The sequence below is a fragment of the Nipponia nippon genome, unplaced genomic scaffold, assembly GCF_047370975.1.
Source record: "Nipponia nippon isolate SJK-2023a ecotype South Korea unplaced genomic scaffold, ASM4737097v1 scaffold_6, whole genome shotgun sequence".
NCBI lineage: Eukaryota > Metazoa > Chordata > Aves > Pelecaniformes > Threskiornithidae > Nipponia > Nipponia nippon.
In genome coordinates, this window is record NW_028262380.1 from 69,386,079 (window position 1) to 69,410,696 (window position 24,618).

General features: G+C 38.0%; 1 protein-coding gene across 5 annotated transcripts in view; it reads left to right on the forward strand.

Annotated features, from left to right (window-relative positions):
- INPP4B (inositol polyphosphate-4-phosphatase type II B) overlaps positions 1-24,618 on the forward strand; it is a 296,620-nt gene that overhangs the window by 219,858 nt on the left and 52,144 nt on the right. For all 5 annotated transcript variants that reach the window (XM_087736750.1, XM_087736748.1, XM_009468757.2 and 2 more), the window contains 5 exons: positions 5,407-5,551; positions 16,597-16,769; positions 17,776-17,899; positions 18,912-19,029; positions 23,277-23,417. In XM_087736750.1, coding sequence (XP_087592876.1) covers positions 5,407-5,551; positions 16,597-16,769; positions 17,776-17,899; positions 18,912-19,029; positions 23,277-23,417 — 701 coding nt within the window. The remainder of the gene's footprint in view (positions 1-5,406; positions 5,552-16,596; positions 16,770-17,775; positions 17,900-18,911; positions 19,030-23,276; positions 23,418-24,618) is intronic.

A 24,618-nucleotide genomic window follows, 5' to 3' on the forward strand; every position in this document is an offset into this window, starting at 1 on the left:
GCATATTAATCTCTATTGTAAATAATTAATGACTTGTGTGAGCTACAGTACTTACACCTGAACTGTAATTTTTGTCCATACCACAAATAAGGGAAGAAGAATATATTTCTTCTAGAGAAAAGACAATTATCTCCAATGCCATGCATTAAGTAGTCATGGGACTACTACAACAATAAATAAATAACTCATTCTTTTATTTGTCTTCTGGTTTTAGAGCCTTGAATTCACTTTTTCATGTTTTCGCAACAACCTGAGGGGCTAGAATGATTCTTCTTTCCTTAAAATGAAAGCCAAAATGTTTGTTCCCAGCTGTTGAAACAATCAGAAAAATAAATATCACAATAGATTTGATAAAAGGGAGAAATTTTGCATTGGAAAAACGGCATTTTTGTGCAAGTTGTATTTTAATTTAGTACTTCTGTCTCTGCAGAGAAGCTAGCTTTACTGTATTTCATTATTGATTTTTTAAAAAATTTATTTCTGCCAGGTGCTTGGTCCTCACCTATTAAAACATATAAGCACATCAGTTTAAAGTGTATCTATTTTTTCTGCTGAATTACTAAGATTACCTGCTTGATTAAAATTAAGTGTATCTTTAAGTATTTTCTGAATTAAACTGAGCAGAGTCACTGTCAAACTTGAGACAGAATAAATCTTAGAGAAATTTTGTTTTTTTCTAAATTTGAAAGATTAGGCTTCTGTTATTTTTCAGTTCTTTCTGTCAATGGAGATAATGAATAATGCAAGTTTGAATGATCAAATTGTCATTAGCATGATGAAAAGAGAAAGAATAAACGCATGTAAAATTTGAAAAAAATGCTTAATCTACTCTGAAAGTCAACTATAAAGGAAAAAAAAAACTTTGAGATACATTGCTTTGTATGCACAGTACTATATCCTCCTTTGTTGTTGGGTTTTTTTCCCCACTATTATCAAGCACTAGAGTTGCATTTTACAACTGGAATTTCAATTTTAGTTTTGCCCGAAATCTAAATCTGTGATGTCCAACAACTCTTTAAGCTGACCCTGTTCCATCCACTTCCAATGACTGCATTACCTTACGGCCGTCGTGAAAGTGAATTCAAGGCAGTGTTTAAAAACCAGGTGAGATCCACACTCTTCCCTGGCATCCAAATTGATCTTTAAGGAATAACTCCCAATTTCTTAACTGTGCAGGATGGCCTTTCACTGAGTGACCAGTGTTTTCCAAAAAGCCGCCTTCTCAGTAGCAATACTGTGTTGCACTTCTCTTCTTTGATACCAAGTACAAATATGCATCCCAGAGTAGCTGACAGCAGTATAGATTGAGCTATTTATATTGGTGCACTACGCGTAGGCAGTAGTATAGCATTACTGTTGAAGGAAAAATATTTAACTTGAGAGTTTTAGATTGCCTCTGGGTAGATATTCTCCTGTCTTGCCAGCTGCTTTTGCTATTCTAGAACCTTCCTGCAAGAGGGAACAAACCATGTTGTCATGTATAATACAAGAAAAGGTGGGCACATTGCCACTTGGAGCTGTTTCTGCCCTACATTTCTGACTGGCTATTTAACATGGTTGCAGCTACAAAGAACAGATAAAATGGCGTTTCCAGTAAATTGTGTACAGATACTGAGATGGTACTCAGCCATGGGTCTGAAATACTGACCTGTGTACGGTATATTCCATTCCAAAGCACTGTCACATCACAAGAGGGTGTTAATCATGCACATTAGTTAAGATACTTGCTTTATCTATCAGCATACCTCAAAAGGACCTTAAGGTAATACATGGCTGTCAACCCACATGAAGAAGACACAGTATCTTCAGAGCACTGGGGAGTGCCATTGCTGTGTCATACTTGGCACAAGTAAAGCACGCAACCGTAGTGGTGTATATGGAAGGACACGAGATGACTGAGAAGCTCTGTAGTGAATTTAGGAAGCCTGAGAATCCTTTAAAAACAAAAAGACAGCCTCTGGGACTCCACTGGCCAACAGTGCTTAGGAGGAAGACATCCAGTCAGCTGCAGTGACAGGAAAATAGTTTCCGTGCCTGCTCTCTGAAATGAGGGAGTTGAATTGCCTTTTAATGATACTTCCAGAGCAGATGGAAATAATTACATTTTTTGAATTGGGTGGATGAAAGAGAATTATTTTACAGGTTTGTTTTTAAATGTCCTAAGAAAAGTGCCCAGCTTTCTGTGATGCCAAGGCCTAGCTTTTCATAGCGGTCATTATGAGTATGTATGCATGCCTGCCGGTGCCACAGCAGAGGTGGCAAGAGAAGTGCAACTATGGTCATTTCTAACTAGTAACAACTAACTGCATGTGCCAGGACTCTTTAACATCCCAAATGGCTTCTGAAATTTGGAAGGAGTAGATGTCAATGTGCCATTTCCTTGTCCCAGTCTGCCTTGTCCCAATGGGGTCAAGCCCTGTTACAGATTTCCACTTTCCCTGTCATTGGCCTGACTTTTCAGCTTAAAGAAGCAGTAAGGAGCGGGAACCAGAGACCTTGTTTCTCTTGTTCTTTCACACTACGGTAGTAAACTTACTATGCAATTAGCTCTACAGCAACTGATGGGAAAACTGCTATCAGGGGAGAAGCATCCTGCTGAGGAATCTAGGGTCTCACTACTTCAGTGCATCAAGAAATAAGTCTTATTTTCTTCTGATCCCTCACTTCACACAGAGGGCTTATAAGAATGCTTACTTGAGAGGCTGTGGGTGTATTTCGTCCTTTAACCTGACACATGCTGCAAAATGATCACTTGTGAGGTGGTTCTCAGGCAAATTGAAAATAGACACTCAAGATGGTGAAATGTGGGTGGAAAGTGTGCTAGGCTACAGGAAAATGTTATGGAAATAGTAAGGGATGACGATGTGAAATGAATGGATTTCTTCTCGCAGAGAATAATAGGGTGTCACTTGATTTTCATTGACTGGAAACTGCACTTTTACTCGAGACTTGTTCTTAGCAAACTGCAGAATTTCAGCAGCCCTCTTGGAAAAATGTGCCTATCTTTGGTGGAGACAGAATAACGTCGCAATGAATGGTAGACTATCTGCTTTTTCTGTCTGCCTATAATGATAGCTTCTAATCCTAGGAACCTCCTACATGGAGAAAGCAAGCTGTGGGACAGGCTCTTGGTCCCTCTGTCTTACTTGCCCATGTGTAAAAAGAACAGATATACGATAATAAAAGTGAGCTTTCTGTCAACAGATGTTTATGAATTTTGCTTCTAAACCTTCGGGGAATGTTTGTGTGAATATCGTATAGACATCATCTCAATGCTGGGTTAATAGTTGGTTTAAAAAGAGAAAAGTGTTCTTTCCAGAATGAAACAAGGGCTCATATTTGTGTTGCTTGTGCAATAACTCCAGATGCTCATTAACACGCTGTGTTGGGGTTAAACTCCCCCAGCACAGGGAGAAAAGGGAAATTACATTGCTGCAGCCACAGGGAGCAACATGAGTTCATATGCCTCAGCAACTTCAGTGAATAGAAAGACTGAAGTTCCCTGTTACTCTCTGGTAAAACTTGGAGCTATTTTGGGCCAGATTTTTTACTATTTGCAGTATTTTGTTGCTCTTCTCCCAAAAATAATGCTTGTGGGTTGTGGAAATCAATGATTTCACCCATATTCTAAATGTTTTTCAGGAACCCTTGAGGTACATACAGGATGAAACTTTTGAAGGAATCTATACCTGTGTTCTGTCTTTGGCTTTAAATTGTATCTACGCATGTGAATATCAGATAGTCATGTGTCTAATGGTTTGTTTCATGCGTACAGGTGCAGATATTTCCACTTGTTGCATTGTACATGCAGTACTTAAATAATTTGTGGATTAAATGCAGTTCTGCATGAGAGTGACCAGATTCTCACCTCTTGTAAATTAACAATACCTTTTTCATAATATGGTTAAGGCATGGGTTTATTTAGGGAGAGGATCAAACCATAGTTTCTACATCCACCTATAACAGTAGATCCTCCCTTGTCCTTAGGGCAGCCCTACAGGATCTTTCCAGGAATCGGGTTTGGGGAGCTGGAGGAGAGGATCTGTGTTGCTGTACAGATTCGGCACGTACACGCTTCTGTCTGCAGGCCTGTGTCACGTCCTTCAGGGCAGGATGCCCGCTTGTCACAGGGTGTGCCCTCAAGGGGAGGGAACAGGGAAAGATCAGATCCCTCTACTCAGGATAATGGCCTAAGTGTGGCATGTAATTAAAAACAGATCTGATTAAATGTTTGCCTTAGTAGTAGTTCTAACTTTGCCTTCACCCAGCTTCCAAGTGTTACCATTTATATGGAACTATGGTATTTTTCTGAGTTTTCAGTTTACTTTAACCTTCTGTCTTGTTGTCTTTTGCAACTCCATTTTTATGCCTCAAGGCCTGACGTATACGTAATGCTTCTGGCTATTATATTGTAAAGTAGAAAGAAAAGCAGTGATATTATCTTCCTATTTTTAACCCTCAAACAAAATCTGGTTGCTCTGCATTGGTTTCCGAATGACTCAGCATTAAAACATGTACATGAGGTTTTTTTGTGGGTTTGTTATGTTTAGTTTTTAGTCTGATTGCTAGCCTTGTGTACAGCCTCATTTTTTGTACGGCTTGGTTTTTTCCTTTTTCTTATTCAACCCCACAAAAGTAGGTGCAGGAGCTTCAGTTTCTGCAGCATCCGGCACCTGAAGGACCCTTCCTGTCTCTGTTCCATAACAGCTCTTTCTTCCACTCCACATTCTCTCTCTTGTTCTCTGTTTGTACAAAATTCGTTCTACCACTCTATTACTTCTGTACTTTTCGTATTTGTTATAAACTCAGTTAAGTGTGATGGTTGCAGTTTGCGTGAGAGGTGAAGAACGAAATTGAAATTGTGTTACCTAATAAACATGTCATGACAGCAAGTTTCTAATTCTAGTCCTTTAATTTTACCTTTACTTTTACAGAGTAACTGATGTGATAAAATAGAGGGTACGTTAAATTATCAAAAAGAGGTTGTCAAGTACTTATGGCAGAACTGGCAGTTGTACACGAGATTTGAATTGGCAAGGCTTTGAATGTCTACGCTCTTGCTGTATTATTTCAAATAGACAAACTGCTCAGTTCCTTGTGATTGGACCTGAAACTTCACATGCGTTTTCATGTAGAGGTTGAACCACGTGTGTTTTCCAGTGTCTAAAAACCCTAAACGGTTTCAGTTCAGGCAGTTACGCTGCAAGAAAAAAACTCCGTGAAGAAGGCTTAAGTTGGTAGTAGGCTGAAGAATGAGAAAAATGGTAATATGCTGACACCTAATATTTCTAGTAATTTGCACATCTCTGTCTCCACTTTAAAGTGTTAATAAGAAGTTAGTATTGTCTCTTTTTTATTTTTTTTTCCTACTTCAGTAATGTGCAGTGATAATTATGCTCTTTTCAGGACAGGGTGTGGGCCAATGTGGGAAAGAGTTTAAACTGCGTTATTGCCATGGTGGACAGACTGCTTGAAAAAGACAGTATCAGCAACATTAAAGAGGGTGAAAATGACCCTTCAGCAGCAGATTGCAAGGTGTTGCATACAGGTGGTAAGCAACCTTTTTTTTTTTTTTTTTTTAAATCATTGACTACAGTAAATAAAAATGGAAAAAGTCACAGTAATATGATAGAGAAGAGTCAATAGTATCTTTGAGAGGAGTGCTGATAGCAAGGTTTTGCACAGTTGTAGCCTTGAGTGATGGAAGGCTATTTATCAAATTACAGCTCCATTGTGTGCTCAAAATGCTTGCTGTGCTCAATTTTTTGTGCTACAATGAAAACCTTTTCAAACCACAGTGTTTTCCTTTGAAGGCTGACGTAGTTTAATTTATTTTAGATTTTACTTGAATATACCATTTTGAGGAAAAAAAATTGGCATGTGTCTTACCCCATAGGAAACTTGTAAGGAAAGGTGAACATTCTGTTTCGGTGTCGTTCTCCTGTAAACCCTTCCATTTTTCTGAAGTGATATACTGATTTTTGTTTTCTGATTTGCTAAAATTCATGTTTCCCTGAATACAGTTGTCAATCTGTGTCAATGCTGAAGGCTAAGTTGAGTGATTCCATGAGTTGATGCGAAGAAAACTTTGTCCATAGCAGGTCCTTGTCACCAAATCTTCTGATCTTCTCCTATTGCTACATTCCTTGTTGCTTTCTCTAAGCATAGATTAGATCTGCTTCATAAGGCTGACGAGACTTTCTGATGTGCAAGTGTGTTGCAACAAATGAAACAGCTCCTTACTGATAATGGCAATAGTCCAAAAATAAGGAAATCGGAACCAACCCTTGTGCCACTCTCAGTTAAAAAAAACAAAAACAACACAACAACAAAAACAACCACAAAACAACAAAAACCCCACAATCACTTTATTTTAGAGAGCTTTGTATAATTTTGGCTTTCTAAAAATTGTGTATTTTATCCTGTATTTTCCTTTACATGTTCTTCCCCCTCCCCCCCCAATTTTAATGAAATAATTTTATATCGAGGGTTTTAAAGTTATTAGAACTCATTCAAAATTTCTTTCTTACATAACAAGAATTAAAACTATTTTTTCAACTGTATATCGTTTGTGTAGTACTGGTGAGTTTCGTGCAACAGATTTTGGTTGTAGCATTGATTTTTAATGCAGCTGCAACATCACCATTTTTACCAGCATGAGAGATTTGTGCTGGCATCCTGGAATGCTTGTTTTCAGTGCCAGATGTGTTGGGCTTGTTTTTGTATGAATAGTCCAGAGACCAGAGTATTTCTTATCTGTTTGCTTCTCTGAGTTTCTGTCTACTAGACAGGTATCCCTATAACGTTAGAGATACAGATGATATCATCTTTGTTTTCTAGTGAAGGCTTGTATCAACAGAGTTAGCTTTCTACATTTTTCAGACTTTTTGCAGATAAGAAGGTACAAATAATCAACAGTGAGGCAGGTGTAGTTGTCAACTTGAAAGAATCTGTTGAAAGTGAACCCAAGCATACCGATTTTGATTAAAAGAACAAAATTGAATATTTGTTCTTGTGCCTAACTTCCTTCTCTTCCCCCTGGTGCTAGCAAGCTTTTTGGCTATTGTTAGCAGAAATCCAGTATGTCTATTAGAACTGTTTTGCAGGTAGAGTCGTAGTATACTTTCACCAACACTCCCTCCAAGTTACTGCAGTGCATTTGTGTGTGTATACATAGACATGCATGTACTGGTTTTAATCTGTATTCCATAGTTACGGAATAAAACTTCAGATTTACCCCTCCTCCCCGTCTGAAAAAAGTCATGATTTAGGATCATTCTTTTTGGATGTTTTCTGACATGCTTAGCAACATGAATGTTTACAGATTTTCCTCCACTCTCTTTGACCCCCTAAACATTTCCTCTGTTATTCTGTGTAAGCCATGAAATGTAATTAGGCAGTCCATTTGAGTCTTTCATTGTAGTTACAAAAAAGTGTGCTCTTAGCTTTGATTCAGGCTCACACCTGTCCTGATTTTGGCTGGGTTAGAGTTAATTTTCTTCCTAGTAGCGGGTATAGTGCTGTGTTTTGGATTTAGTATGAGAACAATGTTGGTAACACACTGATGGTTTAGTTGTGGCTAAGCAGTGCTTACACCAGTCCAGGACTTTTCAGCTTCCCCTGCCCTGCCCAGTGCACAAGAAGCTGGGAGGGGGCACAGCCAGGACAGCTGACCCAGACTGGCCAAAGGGCTCTGCCATCCCGTATGGCGTCATGCCCAGTATATGAACTGGGGGAGCTGGCTGGGGAGCAGTGATCGCTGCTTGGGGAAGGGGCTGGGCATCGGTTGGTGGGTGGTGAGCAGTTGTATTGTGCATCCACTTGTTTTGTATATTCTTTTATCATCATTATTTTTTTTTTATTCTTACTATTTTCTCTTCCTCTGCTGTCCTATTAAACTGTCTTTATCTCAACCTGTGGGTTTTACTTTTTTTTTTTCCCCCCTGATTCTCTCCCACATCCCATCAGGGCAGGGGAGGATGAGCGAGTGGCTGTGTGGTGCTTAGTTGCCAACTGGGGTTAAACCACAACAACAGCTTACAGAGGCAAATGAAACACTGGTTAGAGCTTTTAGCTCACAAAGGCAAAAAAACTTAAAAGTTACTTCCCTTTAAGTACTGTAATAAGTAGTCATCAAATAGAATGAAACATACCTCTTGCTAAGCAATAATGATAATTGTAATGGTTAGAAAATTATAGATGTGTTTCATTCAGCTGAGGAGTTGTCTTCTGGAACCGACAGGCCAAGGCCACAAAAAATATCAAGATGTTATGGCACTGGAATAAATTCTTCTCTTTTTCCCACATGTCAGGGCCTTCCCTGTTTCTCTTGAATCAGTACAAGTACCCTTCTGTGAGAGCAGAGTCAGTGCTTCTGTTGAGTTGTGCTGAGTGTTCTGCAACACCCCATCACATGGAAACTGTGGGAGACTTTCAAGGTCATTTAGAAATGGAGACATTTTAAAATTGCTTTCTTTTATAGGACTTAAAAGATGGAGCTTTCTGAAGAACCATCCAGGTGTGTGCCAAAGTCAGTTGCCTAATGGTTTTCAAAACCATTGCATTTGAGGCCAGAATTTTTCATGCTTGACTTCTCTATGAGAGTGTGGTTTTACATGTTTGTTTTTCTCCGCACCTCTCTCTCTTAAGTTTGATGTGAAGCCCTGAGCATGCACCGCGAAGCATCTATGTAGACGGTGAGATTCTAAGTTTAGGGTTATAAATTCTGCCTTAATTCTGCTTCATTTTATATTTGAAGCCTGTTTGTATGGGTTCATAACTTTTTCCTAGATATAAAATAATACTGTATTTACACCCATACGTACGTTTCTAAAATTACAGAATTTTATGCTGCGTACAATTCACAAACATGACATACATGAAAAGTTTGCCGTATCTTGTGATTATATATTATACCATAATTTGAGCATAATGTATTTAATTAACACTGCAAATGTATGGGCACAGATAGATCTTTGAGTCTGAAACTGCTTCAGTGCTGGAGTTGATGCTAGGAAAAGTTGTGCTGCTGTTTGTAAGAAAAATGACGAATACCTAGGGTTTTGTCAAAAACATTGAAAAGAATTCCTTAAAGTATGGGATGAAATGTTTGCTTATATCAGTGACCCTGACTGTTTTAATACTTTTTTTTTTTTCTAATATATAACAATGAAAAAGATGTCAAAGAATGCACACATTCGTTTTAGATGGTAGAAAATTTTATGACAACAATTTGATGGTTTTGAGCAATAGCATATTCCTATAACTATAGATGGTGTCATAACATATATTCAGAGCTTCCTAAGATAGGTTTATATTTGCAGTCTCAGCATTGACATTGTGTGATCTTATTCTTTTTGTTCTCAACAGGCTTATATTTATTGCATGGAATCTTTGTAATCAGAAATATTGGTGGCACCTTTTTCTTGTACTTAGCTTTCAACATGAATTATACCTTCCTTAGCCTAACTTTTCAGGCATTATGACCTTTGAGTGTATTCTTAAGACTGAATTTGAGTTATCAGTTACCAAGGTAACATGCTATGGTTTCATCAGTTGCAGGATTATGATTTCTCTGCAGGATAAATCAGGAAGAGTAGATGGATTTTCAAGAAGAGGGGTTATTTTATTCTTTTAACTCTAGGCTGGTTTGCCTTGGAGAACTACTTGACAACATTAAATTCTTCTTATTTTTGCCTTTTCATTTTCTATGGGAGTCAGCATGTGAAAGCCTGTCCTGAAGCATTAGAGGTGCCAGCGAAACACAGTAGTTTGCTCTTAGGCTTATACAGCCCCTGACAGATCTCCATGTTTAGCTGTGCTGCTAAAAGAGGCTTTTGTTTCCACCTGCTCCTTCTGACACACCATCAGAACTATCATCCAGCCATTCCTCTGCTGGCTCTGTGGAGGACTCCCTAATTTGCTACATACAAAATCCACCACGTTACCTCAAACAATTTAAGTTGGCAGTGTGATTGCACCTGGATTTTGCCTGAAGTGAATTACGGAATCATAAACTATGTTGCTGGGCAGATGAATTGGCCGATGGTAACCTTCAGCATAGGTAGCAAAGAGCACCTGGGGAATGGTGCCGTATTTCCTAGCTGGAATGAAGGAAAACGTCTGTTCATAGCGACATTGCTACAGGTATATGTGGGTTAATTTTTCTTGAATAATCTGATACCTGATGGGGACTCTGTAGGTCTAGATTAAACCTTTCTGTCTTTCAGTGCCCTAGGATGGGCACTGCATCCTTTCAGTGCATCCCTCCCAGTGCAATGCTGGTAGAAATGTGAAATAAAACTGTGTTCTGGTTTTGTTTGCATCTTCAGAAGAAGAGCTTTTACTGTAAGTTTTCATTTAGTCAGGAAGGTGGAAAATTCTGCGTTGGTCTGTGTTCGCTTGAGCAGCAGACATTATTTATTTTGAGGAAACAAAAACAGTTCTGAAAAACTTTGTCTTACCTTCCTTTTCCTCACATCTATCTTTCCTGTTCTCTTAAGCTTGTCTTTGCATTAGCTCTGTTTCTACACTTTTTTTTTTTCTTTTTCCTCTCACTTTTGTATCATCCTTCTCTTTGTGATAGGGTCCTTAACTAGGCTATATGTAGCCCAGCATATAAGACAACCCCTTCAGTAGTACTTTCTCTAAGTAGTTCAGCTATTGATGGAAGCTTAAAAATGTGTAAGGAAAAGGAAGACTATTTAACTAAATCAACAAACTATTTTTTAAACAAGACGTGAGAATATTTGGTTGCACAATACTTCTAGAGCAAGATTTATCCATTCCTCATATGTTTTGAGTGTATTAGATTTCCTTAGCTTTATGGCTGTTATTGCCATCGCCTTCTTTTTCTGTTTCCATTGTGACTAAAGCTGCTGAGACACTTGTGTATGTATGATTAGATGGTTTCCATTTTCACTGTTAATCCATGTGACAGCGTAGAAAATCTCAGATGATTACAATGGAATAATAAATCCCCAAGAATTCAAAATTGTTCTTCTGAACACCAAAACTGTGCAAAGTAGACTGCTATTATATTAACTGCAGAAAAACCAGGAAGACTTTAGGCAGGTTTTTGGTGTTCCTGTGAGAAATGCTGCAGAATTATGAGCATAAAACCTCATCGTTTCTCAAAGAGCTTAGCCCTCATACTAGAGTTAAACTGAGCTCCAAGAGCTGAGTGGCAAGATGAAGAAGTAGGAAGCTGACCTTTCTATGGTGCTAAGTTGAATACACAAACTCTACTAAGTCAGTTTTTAAACCTCCCTTAAAAAAAACAAAAAAAATCAGAAGAATCCTCCTATGCCTAGGTGAGTAAATTCAGACTCTGTGGATTGATTATTTCATGCTGTTTGTGCTAGCTGCTTTTGAGGTGGTTACTGCTGTTTTGGGTTGGTTGGTTGGTTTTGCTTGCCTTTTTCATTACGACATCAGAGTTTGTCTAACGTTCAGTTTGTGATGTCAAGACAACTCCTCATTTACGTTGTTTGACCTCTATTATTTCAATCCTATCATAGGTTATTTGTATTTTTAGGTAATAAGAGAATAAGCAATTAGCTACAGTAAAAACTTAAGTCATGGGTAGCTGCTGTTATCGACATTTCTAGGGCCCTCTGTTCCTTTAAGACTACGATGTTATGCTTTCTTCTGCTTTTAATTCTTTGTTTAGTCTTTAACTTCATACCATTTAAATTTTGAGCTGACTTGAAGCCATCAAAGATTTCCACTGAATTTTAGGTGGTGCAGACAGCAGTGACAGAGTTGGCTTTTTTTCTCTCTTGCCAGGGCAAAAGGAGATAGGAGTGCTATTCCAAAGCCTTAGGGCTTTTTCTGTTTGATTACCAGCACATTTTAATAAGCACTTCAATGGGTCTGATTTTGAAAAGAGCAGGAGCTTGCTTTTCTGCCAAACTTTATCAAATTTAACATGCAGTTTGGCATATTGCAACTTGAGTATTAGCATGTAGAAATGACTAGCTGGGTGCTTTACAGGTCATTTGCCTGTGCAGGCATGTTGATTAAGAGAACATGGGACTGAAGGGCATTTTCCAGAAACCAAAGGGCAAATCCTGTCATAAACTGAACTTCCACAAGTCTGTTAGCAATGGAAGTAGAGTATTTACTCAGTGCTTGTGCTGCACGTACTCTTTTGTTCTAATCTTACACTACTTGCATGGTGGTGATACTACTTCTTTTAGTTTCATCCTTCCATTTTTCATTTTAATGTGTTTTTATACCTTGTTTTAGTGTCCTTTCCGAAGGCTGACTAGCATGATATTTGTATTGAGTTTCATTGCTTCATTAGTAGGCTTTGACCCTTTTGTTTGGACGCTAAATATACCAAACAGTACAGGCTGCCCTTGCCATTTGAGCAGCCTGACAGTCACCCTGTAGTCTCTTTGTTGCTTATGTTCTTGCTCCTAATGTGTTTTTTGAGATGTGTACTCATTCAGTTAATTCTCCAGTCTTTTTCAAAGCATTTTCTGTTGTGTTGAGTATGTAAGTCTTGCAATTTTAACTTAAAAGAAATTTGACACCTGACGTGTCAAACGTGTGTAAGTCCTTGAATGCGTTAAACACAAAGGCAATAATTTGTACCATTGCCTTCCCTAAGGGATTCTACAAAGCTGTCATCCGTCTCTGTAGAAGTAGAGGTCCTGAGCCATGGTTGGCCCCCTCTGTCATCTTTCCAGCAACAACTGACTCTGAGCTGACTGCTAGTTTTCTCATGAAGGAGGAGTTGTAGGGCATCTTGCACCTCTCCCAAACTCTTCTGGACCGGCAAGCAGTGACTCATAACCAAGCAGTATCCTCACATGTCAACAATGTTGTGGAAAGGCAGATCAGGATAATCTAAACATGAATTTAGACCAAGATTTTAAAGCTCCCTTTACCAATAATATCTCTCAATGGATTTCATTAATATTCCATATTTATCCTTTGCATACAAGACAATTTTATTTTCCAAATTCTAGGGAATTTACTTGTAAGCTTCAAAATACAATGCCTTTTTTTGTTTCATAAACTTCAGTTTCAAGGAGCAACTTAAAAGCTGCAGTATTTGCCGTAAGTGCTTCTGATGGATATTTGGAGCTTTGTGCATTGTTAATGAATGACCCCGATTTATATCCTTGCTGGAGTATTTGCAACAGGACATCCTGCATAACAAGTGACATATGGTGATCTTAACAGACCAAAGATTGAGCAGCTCTATAGATTTTTTTTTTTTCCTAGAGTTGTCTTTTCCGACACCTCAGTCTGTGATACACCTCTTATTTTGATCTTAACACACTAAACTTGCTTTAAAATAAAAGGACAAACATGAGAATGTACTAGTCCATTCATAAATATTCCGTTTTCAAGAAACAATGCAATCCCTCTTTTAGATTTGCTAACTAGCTCCACCTTCTGGGGATTGGACATCCTAACTACCTGTGAACAAGAATTTTCAGTGGAAGCAAGGAGGAATTGTTATGGATAACTTAATCATATGAGGGTGATTCCCTTCTGGCAACTGCAATTCTATTTATATTCTGTAATAAAATAATTTATCTTTCCTCAGTCATTAGGGTAAGGATTCCTACAAACTTAATATTTTTATTGTTTACTGCAAAGCAAAACAAGTGTGTAAGCAAAGCACTGTATTCTTTGGGACATTAAATACTCAGTAGGATTTATTTTTAATATATTTAGCATGAATGTCCTTTAGTGAAAAAATGGCCTTGAGAATCTCAAATCTTTGAGTTCCTTCTTAATGCAACTATTACTGACAAAATTTACTTATGTTAGTAAGTTGGTATTCCAAACATGTAGTCTCTTCCAAAAAATCCTTGTGAAGAAATTATCTGGAAGCTACTACAAGGTACATGCAAAATAATTTGGAAAATCATAATAGAAGGTAGTTATCCATTGTTTACTGCTAACCTGGAAGGCTGCATGAAGTCGAGTCCACTTATATTTGTTCTGGGTGCGGTATTATTCAATATTTTCGTTACTGACTTGACTTATGAAATATGGATGATGCTTATAAAATTTGCAGATGCTTAAAGCTGGGAGAGGCTTTAAGCACCATGGGAGCAGGATTAGAATGGATCTTGATGAAATGGAGCACTGAAATATTAGGATGCAGTTCAGTAAAGACAAGTACAACATTATGTTCCTAAAGAAGCAGAAATACACAGTGCGGATTGACTGGTTAAGTGGCAGCTCAGCAGAAACAGATCCAAGTGTTATGTGACTTGTGGCCAGTATGTGACCCCCTCTTTTATGAAGAAGAGTGTCAGTAAAGCTCTTTAGCCCTGTCCACATAACCTGAAATTGTAATAGCAGGTTCACAAAGTGGGGCTAGTTCTAGAAGTTCAGCTTTTTCTCTCTTGCCCTGGCTGTCAGTGTACTTGCAAGATCCTTGGCTGTGTCTGTGTCCAGCTCTGCTTTCCCATGAAAGTGGAACAGATGCCATTTAGCTTTACCCTCAGGTCTACTTTAAAGTGGCCAGGTATGATCTTTTTCATTTTTTGCTCAGGTCAGAAGCAGCCAACAAATTCTATTCTTATCACATACAGCCCTGTTCACTGGTTTAGTATGCATTGCATCTTTTGATCTCATTCTGCTGCAGTTGCTTTCCTTGGCATGCATTTATTGATTAATCTAATAAATTACTGTAATTTAAGACTAGAAAGGGGAGTTTAGATTGTCTGCTCTGTGTAGTCTGACTTGCAGTATGTCACGCCTTTTCTACCTTATTTCTAAATTTGACTATGTCTCCAGCCTTTGGTGGTTCTTTTGCGTTTATTCCCTAGAATAAACATCCCCATTAGTACTTGTTATTTTCTCCTGATGAAGAGGGGAAATCAAGTTGCTGCTTGGCCTTTTTCATGGGCTTAAGGAGATTAAACTCTAAATCTTGGTAGCTCTCCTCTGCAAGCTCTCCATTTTTTTCAGCAATCTCTTTAAAATGTGTACACCAGACCTTGGCACACAGTGTATCCATACCCTCTTAGTCAATGGCATGTATAAAATCACCTCTTTTTGCTGGAGCATGAAACTGGGAATGGCTTGTGTTCTGTTCTGTTCATGATGGCTCTATCTTCATAACTGCTGTTTTCCAGGGAACTTTAGTCTGTATTACTCACAGTTAAATATGTATGACCTGTGTTAAAACACAGGTTGTCTGACCGTAAAGACGTTACTTGCAAAGGAACGCAAGTTGTTCTCTGTGACTGCTCTCTCCGTGTTCCTATTTCCTCTTTCCTGTGCCTTATTTTTTTGCAGTTTCTCCTGGCTTTCGAAGTTCTCTCCAGTCTTCTTGGCCACAGTTTTATTCATTTACATATTTTTCTGGAGCATAGCCAAATTGACTTTGCAACAGGCAGCTATGTCTTCCTGCCTAAAGAACTTCTTCAGTACTATGGAGTCTTTCATTGGCCTGACTCAGAATGTTACCTGAAACAATGTGCTGTTATCTTCCACCTAATTACAATTTAAATGGAACAGATTTTAATTATCATTGATTCTTAATTACACTAATCTACAGAAAGTATGAGTCAGCAATGGACTGTATTAAGTCAGTTACACTCCCTATTTTTATATAGATTCTTCTGGAGTGTTGATTTCTCTTTCATTTTAAACTATAACAATGAAACTGAGATGTAGATTCTAAAGGAGGGTGATAATTTTTTTTTTTTAATTTGCTCAACTTAGAGGGGTAGTCAAAACCATATGCAACAACAACGCACGTCTGATTTTACTAAATCCTGAAAAATTCAGGAACAGCTTGGTAATTGGGCAAATTTGAGTAAGCTGTTCTGATTTTCCTCCATTCCTAGCTATCACTTTGTTTCATTTGTAACATATTAAGGAATGCCATTTTTCAAGCATTTCACTAGCTTGTTTTTTCTGATATCCCTAGCATATATTCTAACAGAGCAAAACATATTACAAAATAGTTCTAAATCTCTCTGCTCGAAGTAGCTAAAAAAATAATGAGTTCAATATCTCTAAATATTTAAAGAGAACAATATAGAGAGAAGGTAAAAAGAAAAAGGAATGTGACCTGAAGGTTAGTATTTCTCCAGCCTATACATTAAACGGATAATGTGCTTCCAGATATCTATTTGTTCTTCTGTTTTGCCTTCCAGCACCTACTTTTTCTTAAATATAGGCTCTTCCCCCCTTTTTTTGTCACGGTACTTCATTTGTTTAGATAGCAAGTTGTCAGTGCTGGAAAGAACAGATCTTCATCTCCACTGTATTCGTCTTGCGCTAAATGAGTTTTCACATGTATCTCTGTATGCTCTGTTTATGACACTTTAATGCAAGTTTTACAGAGGAGTTAGGTCTGTTAAAAAGTCATTGTTTCAGGATATAGTTGGATTCAGACGAAGGATTTAGCCCCAGTCTCGGTGGTAAGCTGGAGTCCTGTCTCTAAGCATATTCTCCAGTGGCATTTGCTGTACCACAATGGTTAGGATAGAGCTGCAGGGTCGTTTTGAAGCGTAGGACGACCTATGCAGCCACGGCAGCCCTCTTTCCATTCTGAAAAGGATTTTCACTGCAAGTTTTCTGTTTTGGAACAGATGATCTGTCTTGTTGTAGGTGACTGGTACGAACAGCTTTATCCCCTGGTGATTACGCTGAAGGACTGCATGGGAGAGGTGGTGACCAGGGCGAAGCAATCGATGGCCTTTGTTCTGCTCCAGGAACTTGCCTGTGGTTTGCCGCAATCTTTGATGCTGACCCTAAGAAGAGACATCGTCTTTAGTCAAGCAGTAGGTTGTCTTGTGTCGCTTATCTCCTACTGTTGCTATAATTAAGCATACTATTCATGCCAGTGTTCGTGTTTTTCTTTTTTGTTGTTTTTTTTTTCTTTTTCCAATTTAACACAACTTTTTGATATATTTTCCATTAGATCCACTTCAATATTTTATAATGTGATAGAGAAATTAATAGTAAATGGAAATCCATAGTAACTGTATCGCTGAGAGAAGTAGGTCTTCAGTGGACTGGAAAAGGTTACCTAATCTCCCTTTTGGACAAAGAAGGATCTATATAGCTATTTTTAGTCTTCCTAGATTATATGCCAGTAACCTCACCCATCGGTGAAGTTCTCAAGTCTAGCCTTGAGTATTCCTTGCTGGTATTCAAGCTAGGTGTTTTTTTTCTCCTGGTCACCTTGGAAATGAAGAACAGATTATTTGTTTTCAGTTTGTAGCAGTATTTTATGTGTTTGAAGCCTATTAGTATGTCTCCTCTCAGACTTGTCTTCTGTTGGTAAATAACTGAAGTTCTTTTGATCTTCTCCTGTAGATCATGTTTTCCAGACAGATTTTTCTCTAAATGATTCGTCTAATTTCTCCCTTAAGTTATATGTTTTTCCTAACATAATTAAGGAGTTAGGGTGCAACAGCCAAGGAGATTCAGTTGCATTAGGTGCCTTACTGCTTTCAAATCCATCATAATTCAGCCTTATTCACTAGCCTGTCAACGGAGGTTCTGGTCTCGCTTATGTCAGTGTAAATAACACTCAACCCCACAAAACAAATGAAGCTTATCTAATGTAAAATAAGGGAATATTTCACTGCTTTTTACACCAAAAAAATGCCTCAGTAATATATTAATATGAAATTATGTAGGTAGTCACTAAACAGAAATATCTATGCTGTTTTCTCAAATATCTAAATATTACTTCTGTTGTGTATAATGACAGCAAGCCTCATTTTAACTATGTTATAATGGTACATCTGTTAATTTCACATTTTTTCATTGTCTTTGTAGCTCGCTGGATTGGTCTGTGGGTTTATAATCAAATTGCACACAGGTTTACATGATCAAGGATTTTTACAACAGCTTCATACTGTTGGATTGCTCGTGCAATATGAAGGACTCCTTAGTACGTATAGTAAGTATTGTTCTTGGTTAAGCTCTGTTCTGCTTCCAGTAATTTGACTTATTGAACCAACAAATATTATCCTTGGGAGACAGTAGGCTTCCATATAATAGCACAGTTGAAGTAATTGATACTGTGTTGTCAGTTCTGCACCAAAAAGTACTCATTTGTTTTATTCTCAATTCCTCTGAGAAGACTAGTTGCTAATTATTCCATGCAGAGTGCTGAACTACATTGTCTTAAATACAGGAGACTCCTTCCTCAGTACAGCTAGTGGAACTTTTGGTTTTAATAAAAACTGTCTCCGTTCGTGTAGGCATTTGGCCTCACCCAAAATAGCAGGTTTATAAAGCTAAGCCAAACAGCAGATTTAAACAGTTACTGACTCTGTCAGCCTCTGCCTTGACCATGACAGTATTGGTTATGTGAAGATAGCTTGAAAACTGTTTGATTCCTAGCTTGTTACAGATGCCATCATTCGATAGGTATTAAAAAGGACGTTTGGAGGGAGAAACTGCCATATATGTGTTTCAAAATTATTTGAATTAGATGTATTTGAATCCTTCCCTAAATTAGAGATTTTGACCACAGTAGAGACCACATTTGTGCGGCTCTTTAATGCACAGGCAGTTACAGATCCTCACTTGGAGATTGCTGTCAGGCTCCCTTTTGCACGATTCTCATTGTTGTTATTCTCAAAACCTTTGTCCTCCATCAGCAGGTCAGTCTTTAAAAACACTTTCAGAATAGACAAAAATGGCTTTTCTGAGGTTATTCTATGCACATATAGAGCAGGCTGATTTTCAGGGGTGCTTAATACTCATAGTTACCATTTAGGCCACAGAGAATTGTCAGCAGTTCTAAAAATCAGTAAGCTTTTATTTAGGTTACTTTAATGTGGATTTAGGGCTGTGATTTTTAGGTGCACAGACTGGAAAATATAATCCTCATATTGCTTTACTATAACCTATTCAGTGACTGATCTGTCTACTCTGTTAATAATCTCTGTAATCTTTCCATATAGGTGAAGAAGCAGGGATGCTAGAAGACATGGCTGTGGGAATTTCAGATTTGCAGAAAGTAATGTTTAAAGTCATTGAAGCCAAATCAGAAGATTTTTTGCCTGTTATAACTGGAAGGCGGTAAGAACTTTGTTTCCTGGAGCCTATGGCATGTAGTTTTAATCTGTAGCACATGAAAACCCAGATAATGGTTTTCTTGTCGCTGAGTTCTATTATGTGGAAAGTGCAGTAGTTTTACTTTTTGTGAGGTGAATGGAGATGTAACGAGGTAGTAGGATTTGTAAAGCTAGTAGTAATATGGGCTCTGGGTTACTTTCCTGATGAAAAGGTAAAAGTTCCAATTGTATTGATACAAATTAATCAGAACAGCGTCCGGGTTGTGCAGAGTTTCTGTTGCATTTTTCATATATAGATACTGAATCAAAGAGAGTGACAAGGTCATTATTTACAGAAGTGGCCTCTAACTGAAGAAACCTTGTTTTTGAGGTGTCCAGAAGTTGTATTTCAGTGTGACAAATGAAATTGCATTTCTAAGAGTTAGGCCTTGATTGTCTTAAGATGGAAACTGAAAAACTCGGATGCCAAAACTTAGTGGTCACTTTTGAAAAACGAAGCCTATCTTAGTTGCTGAAGATCACAAAGGACATATGCAACCTCGGAAATACTTGCATAAAGCCACTAATACGTTATGGATCTCGCATAAGCTCTGCTGAATATCAGGACGTAAACTGAAATACTTCATTAATTGAGGCTATAGGAGGGCTAACAAGATTGTTACACAGGAGGAATGGGTTTTTCATCTTCATTATTATTCTAGTCTGAAGCTCCAAATGTTTTTACTTTTGCAGAAATCACTTCCTTAATAGTATCATTATTCTTAAGATGACTGTAAATTAAATTCAGCTAAAAGCAGCAACTTTTAGAAAAGATATGTTTCCTCTGAAGGGGGCTTTCACCACTGATTTACTTAATTATTCTGGATGATTCACTCTCATCCTATGGGCCTTCTGAGAAAGGATTGAAATAAATGGCAGGAAGGCCCGAGTATGATAGGCAACACATCAGGAATAATTAAGAATAATTGTGGTGTGTAGATAAAACAGAAGAAATGCATCCTTTGTAAATCACAGCAGACAAAAATCTTGAAAAATCCAGCAGCTACATTTACTGGCTTGCTGCCATTACTGCAGCACACTGAACTGTCACACTAGGAGGTCCTGGGTTTGAAAGAGACTCGAGCTTTAAGCTGCCTCAGGCATTCTGGATTGATGGAGTAGTCAGTCTTTAGGACGAAGAGTTACTGCCTGTGATTGCTGTACTGTACGTACTGGCAGGTATTCACTGGATGGAATCGGTATCAAACAACAACAAAAAAAAAAATCTTTAAGGCTTTTGTGGAGAAGCTCCATTCCTGTTAGAGCTGTGATGAGACAGCTCCTATCACACAGCATTGGAAGTCAACCATAAAAAGAGAAGACAGTGGAAAACCTAGTTATTTTCTTATTAACATTTAAAAATACCACAATTTTTAGCTCATTTTTGTTCTTATATGATGTGGCTCAATAAAGTGAGACTAAAAGACTGTAGAAATGCAAGACAGAAAATTAAGCTAAAAATTCTTATCGTGCAGTCAGAGCATTCACTTGTAATTGTTTTTCTAGGGAAGTGCTTAAGACTGAGCTTCTGTGTACACAAACAAATCAGTCCAAAGAGCGTGGCATTGACTAGCAGTGCGCTAACCTGCTTAAGTGGGTGGCTGACCCCAACCATCCAGTGAAGTTCTGTTCAGGCACTCAGGTTCTTTTTATTATAGGCAAAAATGGTTAACACTTACTTTTATAAAATTCTTCGATAGAATGTATTTGATTGTGTGCATGAACCTTGAGGCGTCACAGGGTTTGATACCATGTTTTCAACGAAGCCCATGAGTGGACTAGCACTTACGTCCACATTTAAGTGATCTAAAAAGTTGTCACTTGGCTAAAAGAAGAGCTGGGTAAAGCACCTGCCGGCTGAGATGCAGTGACTGACCACGTGTGCATTTTTTTTCTGTTGCAAAGCAAAGGTGCGTGTAAATGACTTGTTTGGTGTTTATTGCAATGAACTAAGAGCGTGCAATTTCAGCCAACTGGAAGTAGCTGCAGGGTCTGTGGCCCGCAGCTGCGTGGGGGTATTTTTTAGAAGCTTTCTAACAGGACTGCAAGTGTTTGTTTAGCTTCATATGTGATGATAACAAACATTAGAGAATAAGGCAAATAAGGTTAAAGAAAGGGATATTCTTAAGTAGTCCTGTTTTAGTGAAATCATATACATTTAAATATTTAATACCTAAATTTATACAGTTCATTCTGAAAGAGATGATGATTTAATATTTACTCTCTTAAACATGCTGGATTTCTCCACCTGATTTATCTCTGAGACTTCAAAAAAATGTTTTGAGGAAAAAAAAGAATGGACAAGGGGAAGCTCTCAAATGGTACCGATGTTAATTTATTATGCCTAAAGGTCAGCATTTCTCAATGTTCTTTAACACACTGAAAGATTGGTGGTGATTTTGGGGGTGTGAAATGTAGCAATGCAGTAATTTGGTGGCATTTTGGTTCAGTAGCGTATGCTCTTTGACTTAGACTAAACCAACATTTCTTCTCAACTTCATGAAAGCACTCCATCACAGAAAAATGTTCTGGCAGCACTGGACAGCAGCTAGGAGTGCTCACATGCAGGCTGAGAATGAATGCTGCTATGCAAACACCATTTGTACGGAGTTCTTTACGGTCATCCTTGCTAACTTGCTATTTCCTTCACATGGGTGAATTAATTAAACAAAACACAAACCAAATAGACTTATCTGGGGAGTGGAACTATTTTTTTTTTTGCCCCGCACTCCAAGACATGTATCCTCCATTCAAAACTGATAACCCCCCTCAGTAGGGAGCATCTGGCATTTGCTCAAAGATTACACACTAGTTCTAGCCCATATCAAAACATATGGTGTTGCCCTAGCTGAATGTGAGTACTTGTCAGTCACAAGTCTGTACTGGATCCATTTTATTTTGTTCTCAGATATAGGGGGAGGATAGAGGTTCAAACATGACCACTAGCTCTTCTAAGCTGAAGCTATTTATCCAAACAGCTGCTCTGAGATAGTGCCACTCATCCCTCCAGTTTGCCAAGGGTGTCAGAGCTACTGCAGAAACTGCCCTTTTTCTTCAAGGTTTTCTGCCTTTTCTTCCCCAGAGTCTACATGTGGGTAATCCAGATTATATTTTAATTCTTTAGCAAGCACATGATTGATTAAAATAACAGTTGGAGGGACTTCATGGTAGATTATTTGGATAGGTGCAAACAGTTCGCCATCTTAAGTTTACCTGCAAAAGTTGTGTGACTTCCTAGGCCTGGTTTCTGTAGGCAGGATATAGATCCTCCTATCCCTGCTGTTGCTGTAATACTCTTCCTTCTTAGTGGTATAGCAGATGTGCTCTGCAGGAGAGAAAATGTCAGTCTTCGTTATCAGTTGGCCCTCTTTGAATGATTAAAGTGCCAAATCCTGGAGACAAGTGGATTTGCTTCTAGTCTGCTCTTTTTTTGTTAGACTGATTGCTCTAATAACAGAAAGAAAGCTAATTAAAAGCTAAGCTAACAGCGTGCTGTGGTTTCTGTTGTGAGGTCAGGCATCAAACCTCAAAGACAGGTGAAACTCAACTTGAGGGTTCCACATGATCAGAATTTGGACTGGCAGCCAAAGTAACATGTTTTTCATAAAGTCAGACCAATCACAAACATAAAACCAGAACTGCTATATATCTTATCCCTTCTCCTAAAATAGGATTCATGTTTGTGTAATGAGCCTTCAATTATTATCTTCACAGAGTCAATTTTGTTATTGGTGATGCTTTCTATCCGCAGGGAGAAAATCCAGCCACTGAAGAAAATGGAAATTTTGCTTTGGGTTTTTGTGAAAGGTTTTTGCTCATATTACATTGAGAATGGATACAGGATCAAGTTGTGACTTCTGAAAGGAAGTTGTTTTTGTGACTCAGCAAGATGCATTTTAAGAGTTGAGGTGTTCTCATTGATATTTTGGTAGCAGAAGACTTTTTTACTGCTTTCATCTTTACTCCTATTTCCACTTCAGTGAAGAAGTCAGTATCAAGAGTGTACAATTATATATACCTGTCTTCTTCTGTGTAGCTTGGTTATGCTCTTAAAACAAGCAAACTAAATTGTCACATTTTATGGTTCAATACAATTAAGGAGAAAAGGGGGGAACTGATTTATAAGTCTACATGTTCTCTATAATTTAGGAAGGTTATCATTTCAAGCAAACCAATCAATATTCCCGTCCTTATTCTATTTATTTTTCCTAGTGAACATTATGTTATAGAGGTCCAGCTTCCAGCAAAGATGTTTGAGTTGCTGCCACAAGAGATTAAAGAAGGAAAGCTACTTCGCATGTATCCAGTACTCTTTAATGTTGGAATCAATGAACAGCAAACACTTGCAGAGCGGTAAGAAAAAATTGTGTTTCGTTTTCTGTCCAAGTATCCCGTGCTTGTACAAGATATCTGTCAGGATTACAAATAAATCTTTTTTTGTTATTTGCTCTTGGGCCATCTCACATTGACTTGGTATGTATTTTTAAAAATATTAAAGGAAATAAGCACAGACTATGAAGTCCAAGTGAAGATACGACCATATGCAGGACTTTATTTCACAGTCAACACCAACTTTCCTTTGGATATAGATATAAAATGGATTTCTATTTCATGGATGTAGAAGTTTGTTCGTATACAGTACTTTGGCCTTCTCAAATACGAGTTTGAAAATCTGAAATGATTATTATCTTAAAGGTGGGGTTGAAGGTGTTGGACCAAGTCATAAGCTAGAAAGAGATATTTTTTTCTCAGCTTTTTAGGGCTTTTTTCCAGGCTTGAGGAGTGGTAGTTAATAATAGGGAATGCATTAGTAATATGTTGTAGAAACATGAAGGCTGATGTTAAAAGTTCTGATGTGTTAATATTATGCCTCTGAAAAGATTGCTGGAAACTAATTAATTAGTACAGTAACAGTCAAAGTTTCACCAACCTGTTAGTTTTCCCTTCCAAGAGAAGGGTATCTGTCGGTCATGTTAAATTACCAAGTTTGTGCAATGCTAAAACTGCAAGGCAGACATCAACAATGAGACAGCTACTTTTTTCTTTTTTTTTTTTTTTAACTAGTTTTATTAACAGAGCAACCAAGACATAATACTTATCTTTAGATTGCATTCACTACACACTCAAAAGCGAAAGTGTAGCTGGGGAACTAGAGGGAAACGGTGAAAAACCATTAACGTGGACAATAGGCAAGAAGTTAAGAACAACAGGAGTTTCACGTCCTGTTCTTTGTAGACAACAGAGTAAAAGGAGTCTTTTAAGGAAGACTTCTGGTGATGTGTGAGAAAATTAAGGTAGAAAATTGAAATGCGAGACATAGGCTGAATGAGAAGACAGTAAAAACTGGCATTTTACTAGTGAAAGAGTTGAGTAGCTGGTTAGGGAACATGAAACATTCTTGAAAATTAAAATAGCTTATTCTTGATGCCATAAAGAAAGGAAAAGTGATGCTATAAGAGGAGTGATATGGCCAAAGTGATGGGGTGCAAAATCAGTCATGACAATTGTGACTAGGACACATCACGTTTTTCCAAAATCGGGGAAAAGGAGTATG